The sequence below is a fragment of the Eurytemora carolleeae genome, unplaced genomic scaffold (genome assembly GCF_000591075.1).
Source record: "Eurytemora carolleeae unplaced genomic scaffold, Eaff_2.0 scaffold1302, whole genome shotgun sequence".
Classification (NCBI taxonomy): domain Eukaryota; kingdom Metazoa; phylum Arthropoda; class Copepoda; order Calanoida; family Temoridae; genus Eurytemora; species Eurytemora carolleeae.
The window spans coordinates 31,451-38,997 of record NW_019397315.1 but is presented as its reverse complement, the minus strand read 5'-3'; the positions used below and the strand labels follow the sequence as shown (position 1 = coordinate 38,997).

Genomic DNA, 7,547 nt, shown 5'->3' with positions numbered 1-7,547 from the left:
GAAGTGGGACACCCTGTACCTGTGTGTAATATGGGACATCCTGTGCCTTTATCTGAAGTGGGACACCCTGTACCTGTGTGTAATATGGGACATCCTGTGCCTATATGTGAAGTAGGACACCCTGTACCTGTGTGTAATATGGGACATCCTGTGCCTATATCTGAAGTGGGACACCCTGTACCTGTGTGTAATATGGGACATCCTGTACCTATATCTGAAGTAGGACACCCTGTACCTGTGTGTAATATGGGACATCCTGTGTCTATATGTAAACTAGGACACCCTGTACCTGTGTGTGATGGAGAGTATGCTGGTCAACTGGAACTTGTAGATAGTGAGATGGGGCGAGATAGGACGACCCAGGTTCTTATTCTTCTCCCAGAACTCAGTTCGTGACACAGAGTGCTCCTGGGTCAAAAAACTGTTATTATTCAAATCTACAGGATGAGTAAAAAACAGAGATTATGGATGTTATAAAATATTTTTAAAGATTTATATTTTTAAAGATTTTTTTTCGAATTATATGCATAAATAAATTAAAATTTGATTTAAAAAATCTAAAATAGTTTTAAATCACATTTTACATTATTTAAGCCTAAAATTCAAACAAAATAAAAATCTTGAAAATTTTGTCTAAAACATCGATAGTCCCTGTTTTTTTTAACTCACCCTGTATATTTGGTCTTAAAATGCACAGTTACAATAAATGCGATATATATATTCATATATTTTTTAAATATTAGCTTAGATTCAAAACATTTAATATATTTAATATATATAATGAACATCTATAAAAATATGTACATTATCTAGGCAATTAACAGTAAAATCATGTGAACTGCTATTTAATCAAGATAAATATTTTGTACAGTTAGAAATATCTTTAAATTAGTATTTAAATCTAAATGGTATTTAAAATCATATAAAAAGAACATTTCCCCATAATTCATATCTTTGATGTTAAGACAGATTGCAATTATTTTATATTCGTTATGTTATATCATTGATTAATCATAAAAATTTCTGAGGTTAAAGCTTTTAAATGTGATAGTGCAAGTAGTCACATCGACTGATCTTCATATCTACTATGGAAACAATTAAATTAAAAGATTTAAGATTTCTTACAGGGAATATGTACGAAGAAATAATTGCATGATGATTTTAACGGAGTAACTATGTAGCTTTGGTCCCGACAAAAATCACATCGTCAAAAAAAACTATCTATTTCCCCCAAACTCTATGAATTTATTTCGCCCAGTAAATTAGGAATGTTGGCAAGCAACGCAAAATAAACGTTTTTGGGTTTATTTTTCGCAGAATTTGGAAACAATTTATGGCTTTATGGGGAAAATGATTTTTTTAGTTTTTCAGGGGGAAATAAATTCTTTTTCAGGGGGAAATAAATACGTTTTTCAGGGGGAAATAAATTCTTTTTCAGGGGGAAATAAATTCTTTTTCAGGGGGAAATAAATTCTTTTTCAGGGGGAAATAAATTCTTTTTCAGGGGGAAATAAAAACGTTTTTCAGGGGGAAATAAATACGTTTTTCAGGGGGAAAAAATACATTTTTTTTAGTAAGAAAGCATTCTCAAGGGAGGAGGGGGGAGAACTTGCCTATTTTTAGGATTTCCCCCGACTGAGAATATATCCATGACTTAATATCTTAATGTTTTACCTCCGGGGTCATAGGTTTCATCATTGCCATACTCCTGGCCTGTAAGGCGCTGAATCTGGCGCAGCTGGGGGCCAGCAGCTGGCGGGCAGAGCAGGCAAGTGCGAGGGACATCTTATATTCTGTAACAAAATAAATATATTGATCACAGGAATTCCAAAAAAGCAAATTCAGAGTTATACATATTTTACAAACCGGAGGAAGAGGGGAGGATAAAGGTTTTAATACTGTTTCCAATGAACTGTACAATTAATAGTGGTTGCGTACACGATTCACAACGTTACCCTGTGACCATCGTAAGGACAAAAATGACGAAGATATATTTTTCTAAAAATTGATAATTTTCAGTTTTATCTAATTTTTAAAAATGGTTTTATGCAGCTTTGACAATGATGGAAATCACTTGAAATACGGATCATGGTCTCTTTACCACTTTTAATAATTGATTATTTTAGTTTCAGCTGAGCGTGATTAGTTTGTTTGAGTTTGCTGCAAGATCTGTGATAGAAACCCGACCCTGTTGTCGGATAAACTTCGCAACATCCTCCAACTCCGATGAGGAGATGAAGATAAACTTCCCACGGTCGTCGACCACCCCGGTGAGGTCCCCAGACTCCTGGAGCACTGAGATACGGTCAATGACCTCCTGTGTTTTCATCTTGAAGTGGGCCGCGAGGTCTTCCAGGAGGACAACCTTGGTCTCCTGGATGTAGGAAATGAATTTTCCCAGACGGTTTTCTTCCGACTCATCTTCGTCGCCATCACAACCCTCCTCCTCGACGGAGAAAGCGGATTTCATTTTCATGTATTCTTCATGTTCCTTTCTCTCCTTCTCTTCCTGCCTTCGCTTCTCGTCTAGCTCCTCTCTCTTCTCCTCTTCTCGTTCTCGTTCTCTAGCCTTCAATGCTTCTTCGTCTTCCTTCTCCCGTTTCTTTTTACTTTCCTCCCGATCCCGCAGTTCGGCTTCCCGCTGAATTTTCTTATCCGCCTTGGCTTGAAGTTTCTCCAACTTCTTTTTTCCTATCTTCCCCTCGGGGATTTTAACTCCGGCTTCCTCTAGTTCTTCAAGTTCTTCATTACGAGCACCATCTTCATCATCATCATCGCTATCATTCCGAACAGGTCGCCGTAGTCGTGGACCTCGTCGTCCGCCAGGACCACGGTTCGCCTCGACAGGTCTTGAGGCAACGGCGGAACCTTCGCGGCTGGAGGAACGGCGGAACAAGGTTGGAATGGCGAGAAGGATGCAAAGCAAGGTGGCTATGGCGACCAGGACTAGAACGTCCATTGTTGATCTGAAATTAAACAACAATAATTTTTGATGAAAAATTTCTTTTTTTCTCATTTACACATAATAGGTTACTTTACAAAGGAGACGCAGCTCCAAATTCGCTGTACTTAAATAGCGGTCCAGGAGCTTTAGATTTCACGCCAGAAGTTGTTGCCACGCCTCCTTCCGCTCCAGCAGTCAGGGCCTTAGAGGCAGCTCCTTCAGCAATCACGGTAGGGGGCGTTACCTCCCTCCTGGCATCACGGGTGTAGTAGTAGTTGGCGTAGAGCTTATGACTTGGCCCCTCAGGGAGGTCTGGATGGGGCGGGGACCTTGTCGCCAACTTGTCGGCAAACCGGAGATTGTTGTCGTGAGAGCGACCAAGGAGGATTGCTCGGAGTCTAATCAGCATCGGTGATACCTCACGGGCAGCCATCTCTTATTCTGAAATAGATAGGAATAATCTTTTATTCTAAAATAGATCGGAATAATCTTTTATTCTGAAATAGATCGGAATAATCTTGAAAATATGAGAGTTGACATTTAATGAAGAAATATTAAAAGTGGAATACTTCAATTGTTAAACAGTTTCTAAATGTTGCTTACACAATAAAGTGTGTCTCCCATTTTATTTTACAAAAAAATTATTATTTCTTTGTAATTCATTTTAGGTTAGGTTAAGACAATTTCTGGGCCTAGCGCTGCGGCTAGGAAAGGCTCGGGAGCCGAACGCGGCGTCTAGGACAGGCTAGAGGGCCGAGCGCCGCGACTATCAGTCAGGTCAGGGGACCGAGCGCTGCGGCCACATGAACAATTATATTCATGTGTTAGTTATAAGATCCATGTACATAATTGATAGGAGGGGGAGGGGGGATGGGGTCCAAAAACAGTTCTCTGGGAAATTACCAATATGTTGATTTATGTAAAATTTCTTTGTAATTAGTTGAAGAGCTTTGTAGAGTTACAGAAATGTCTGTAAGAAATTACGTGATGACACATTAATTCAATCACTACTTTACACACTTTTAGAATTAGATACCTAACTCACTTAATTCCTAAAGAAGGTCGTTTAAAAAGCTTAAACAATTTTCTGACAATCTTTTAGCAGACTAAATAATGTACAATGGCGCATTTACTACCTGCCTTGCTGACTGCAGCCTGCAACAATCAGCTGTTGTGCTTTATCATCCGAACTACTTGACATTTAAGAAATACGAACATTTTGAATGGAATTATATTAAAGTTTTAGCACGAACGAAGAAACAATCAAATATTTTTCAGCAAAGCTAAAGCCTGCTAGGACCCCAAAGTGGATATTTTTTACAAGTACTTAGCGAGAAAAGATTGTGTCTCAAGTTACGAAGACCGGATGGTTCAGCATCCTTAAACAAAGACGATTTTGAAGGAAAGTAAAATTAAACCAACTTCCCGGCATTTTATAGATTCTGCGCCCGCCCTTGAAAACAGAACAAAAAAGTGAATTTATCTCAGCCTCCGTGGCCTCTGGTTGGACTCCGGACTGGTTTTTGCTCCGGGTTTGTTACTATATCTGACCTTGAGAGTAATCCTGCATTCAATACTTTCACTCAATCCTTCTCTTTGTAAAGTAATTTCAAGTAATACGCGCAATGAATTGAGGTGTATTTGTTTTCATGACGAAATAGATTAATTTTGGAAACGCTTCTTAGAAGTTTAAAAGATAAGTATTTTTAAAATATATAATTTTTTGAGTTACTGGGCTTTCAGGGGACTTTGCTTACATCTTCTTTTTCAATTGTGAACATTTTCTCTTTGGTATATTCTTAGAGAACGACTTTTGGACCCCCCCCCCTCCTATCAATTTTGTACATGTACACTTATCTGACAGGAAGTGTCTTAACTTAACCTAACCCCTAGCCGCAGCGCTCGGCCCAGAAAGTGTCTTAACCTAACCCTAAATAACAAAATAAATTAATAATAAATTTGCTGAAAAGTAAATGGTCATGTACAAAATTGATAGGAGTGGGGGGGGGGGGTCCAAAAATCGTTCACTAGGACAGACCCTTCTCTTTTTTTACATTGTTAAACAAAACAAAAATTTAATTTCGTGGATTTTATAAAAAAAATTCTTGGATTTTAAAATTTTCTAAAATAAAACTTTGAGGCAATTTTTTGAAAATTAGATTATCCATAAACCTTCAATGGGGCCACGTGAGGTCCCACCAAAAATGTAGGCCCGATCGGTTCAACCGTTTTGACGTTTATTGGATTTAATAAAACAGACATACAGACAAAGAGACAAGTACATATAATGAAATATTAATATATTTTCAGAGAAAGAATTTCTTTTAAAATGTCTCTCTCTCGCGGTTTGTACGGCGAGAAAAAAGAAGTTCTTCATCTTCAGGCGGACGCAACTTCCCTGGCGGATCTCAAGGCGGAGACCGTTCGGAAAAAGGCGGAGGCCGTTAAGAATCGTCAACAGGGAAACTACCGGCCGGAAAAAAGCGGCGAAAACAAGAAAAAGGCGAATATTTGGTCGAAGGAGAACACTGGACTGTTGGCGAGGATGCAGAGGGATATGGAGGTCAAGGCGGAGGAGGAGAGAAACTGGGCCAAATCTAAATCCATCATGGAGCGGAAATCCAAGCTCTATGATAGTCTAAAGACTGGAAAGGGTAAAAGCGAGGTCGCCAGCAATTTCCTGGTTAATTTTAGCGATCGACGGGATAGTGATTCTGATTCAGACGATGGAAGGTATCAGAGTAAGGATTATCCGGCAAGTAAGGACGGAGAGGAGTGGGTTGAATACACAGATCCTCTTGGACGAACTAGAACTTGTATGAAGAAAGATTTAAAGCGAGTTCAGAGGAAAAATAAGGATATCGTCCGTATTGACGAAGATGACGATTCTGAGGACGATAGGCGTGAAAGAACGAGACCGGCGAATAGTGACGATGAACCGGATTTGTTAAGTGAAGATATGAGACGAGATATGCTCCGGCAGAAGTGGGAGAAGGAGGAAATGGAAAACTTGACCAAGGATTCTCTTCATTACACTGATGTTAGGTTTGATGAGGCTCGGAACCATGGAGCAGGATTCTACGCTTTCTCCAAAGACGGAGATAAAAGAACTCAAGAGCAGGTTACTCTCAAGAAACTACACGAGGAAACCGACGAAGCAAGGAAGGAGAAAGAACGAAAGGCGGTTAAAAGAAAACGTGAAATGGCGGAGAGAATAAGGAAGATTAAACAGAAACGGCGAGAAAAGTTGGGACTTCCGCCGTTAGAGGACGAGGAGGCGGAAGAGGACAATTTGGAGGAGGACACAGACCCTGACTTCACCAAGAGCGTGATGGAAGGGTTGAAGAAGTTCAGGGAGAAGAACGAGGAGGAGGAGCGGAGAAGGAATGATGTCCGACGGAAAGAATCTTTACGGGAGTGGGATGAAGGGAAGGAAGGAACGAGTGAGGTGAGGAAGGAGTGGAAGGTTATGACCCAGCAGGAATGGTTGGATAAACAGAGGAAAGACCGACAAAATGAATTTGCTCCGCCCTCCGCGTATACTGAGGCAAGAACCATATTACAGAAGAAAGAGGAAGAATTTATTAAGCTGCAGGAAGAGAAACGTAGAATGACCAAATCCAAACCTAAAGAAAACAAATTTGTTAAACCTCCACCACCCTATGAAAGACTAGCTGTTCCTAAACCAATCCCTTCTCTAGATCCTATGGCCATGTTAGAGGCAACCCCAACCTTCACCGAATCAAAGGCACACACTAGACCGACCTTCTCCGAGGTGAACTCTGGCACTTCTCCGGGTATATCCGGTATAGAGCCACTAATGAATTCCTATTCTACAGCAATGCGGCTGGATTTACATAAGAAGATGCAGGATCAACATTTCTTGCCGAGACCTGGACTGAACACCGCTATCATCAATGAGCTAGAGGAGTTCGAGGAGTCAGATGATGAGGAGGATGAAGTCTTACGTCGAGGTCAAAAGGCGGAGGTTGCTCCGCCCTCGAGTATGGATTATTATTCCTTTTCTGGCGGACCAAGGGATAGTAAACATGGGTTCAGAACCCATGAAGATATGGCGAGTGCTTTTAACCAGGGTCTAAATAATGCGCGAAAAAAATGATGAAAAGACGCGGGAGAAAAAATTTCATACTTTCAGGATCAAAATGGCATTTACTCTGGGTCCGGAGGCGAACAGGCCTGAGCTGATGGAAGAGATTAAGTTGTACCGGAACCCAAGAGAACGGGAAAAGTTTGATAATCTCGCCGAACTGTTTGCAGTTATCAACACGTTACAGTGTTTAGAGAAAGCATACATCAAGGATAGTGTTCAGGCCAAAGTAAGATTATTAAAAATTTTACAAAAATTTTACAAAATTAAAAATACATTTATTTAAAATGTTTTTTTTTCAGGAGTATACTGGTAACTGTTCAAAACTTCTAGTTCAATTCAAAGCTGCGTTTAAGCAGGTAAATTTAATAAGCTGAATTCATAAATAAAAACCTAGGCTTCCTAAGCGCTACGGGCCTCTGATAATGATGATAATGATGATAATGATGATAATGATGATAATGATGATAATGATGATAATGATGATAATGATGA

The 7,547-nt window shown here is 39.8% G+C and overlaps 5 protein-coding genes across 7 annotated transcripts in view; 2 read left to right on the top strand and 3 right to left on the bottom strand.

Moving 5' to 3' along the window:
- LOC111713475 (succinate dehydrogenase cytochrome b560 subunit, mitochondrial) overlaps nucleotides 1–2,125 on the bottom strand; it is a 3,697-nt gene extending 1,572 nt beyond the window's left edge. The window contains exons 1-2 of the mRNA XM_023488334.1: nucleotides 1,675–2,125; nucleotides 275–408 (exon numbers count right to left, since the gene is read on the bottom strand). Of these exons, the coding sequence (XP_023344102.1) occupies nucleotides 275–408; nucleotides 1,675–1,785 (245 nt within the window). The 5' untranslated portion in view covers nucleotides 1,786–2,125. The remainder of the gene's footprint in view (nucleotides 1–274; nucleotides 409–1,674) is intronic.
- LOC111713467 (DDRGK domain-containing protein 1-like) lies at nucleotides 2,119–3,006 on the bottom strand. The gene has a single exon (XM_023488322.1). It carries the CDS (start codon nucleotides 2,957–2,959, stop codon nucleotides 2,129–2,131), a length of 831 nt encoding a protein of 276 aa, XP_023344090.1. The 5' UTR covers nucleotides 2,960–3,006; the 3' UTR covers nucleotides 2,119–2,128.
- A 17-nt stretch (nucleotides 3,007–3,023) lies between these two features.
- LOC111713469 (NADH dehydrogenase [ubiquinone] 1 alpha subcomplex subunit 7) lies at nucleotides 3,024–4,099 on the bottom strand. Of its 3 annotated transcripts, none has more exons than XM_023488327.1 (2): nucleotides 4,081–4,099; nucleotides 3,024–3,385 (listed from the first exon to the last, which is right to left on the bottom strand). In XM_023488327.1, exon 2 carries the CDS (start codon nucleotides 3,375–3,377, stop codon nucleotides 3,036–3,038), a length of 342 nt encoding a protein of 113 aa, XP_023344095.1. In that variant the 5' UTR covers nucleotides 3,378–3,385; nucleotides 4,081–4,099; the 3' UTR covers nucleotides 3,024–3,035. The 3 variants fall into 3 exon arrangements, with proteins under 3 accessions (XP_023344095.1, XP_023344093.1, XP_023344094.1); XM_023488325.1 differs by lacking the exon at nucleotides 4,081–4,099 and adding an exon at nucleotides 3,990–4,012; XM_023488326.1 differs by lacking the exon at nucleotides 4,081–4,099 and adding an exon at nucleotides 3,981–3,999.
- Nucleotides 4,100–5,230: 1,131 nt separating this feature from the next.
- LOC111713473 (coiled-coil domain-containing protein 174) lies at nucleotides 5,231–7,100 on the top strand. The gene has a single exon (XM_023488332.1). The coding sequence runs from the start codon at nucleotides 5,274–5,276 to the stop codon at nucleotides 7,062–7,064; it is 1,791 nt and encodes a 596-aa protein (XP_023344100.1). The 5' UTR covers nucleotides 5,231–5,273; the 3' UTR covers nucleotides 7,065–7,100.
- LOC111713474 (vacuolar protein sorting-associated protein 28 homolog) overlaps nucleotides 7,098–7,547 on the top strand; it is a gene marked incomplete in the record, with an annotated part of 3,485 nt that continues 3,035 nt past the window's right edge. The window contains 2 exon segments of the mRNA XM_023488333.1: nucleotides 7,098–7,281; nucleotides 7,355–7,413. Coding sequence (XP_023344101.1) covers nucleotides 7,108–7,281; nucleotides 7,355–7,413 — 233 coding nt within the window.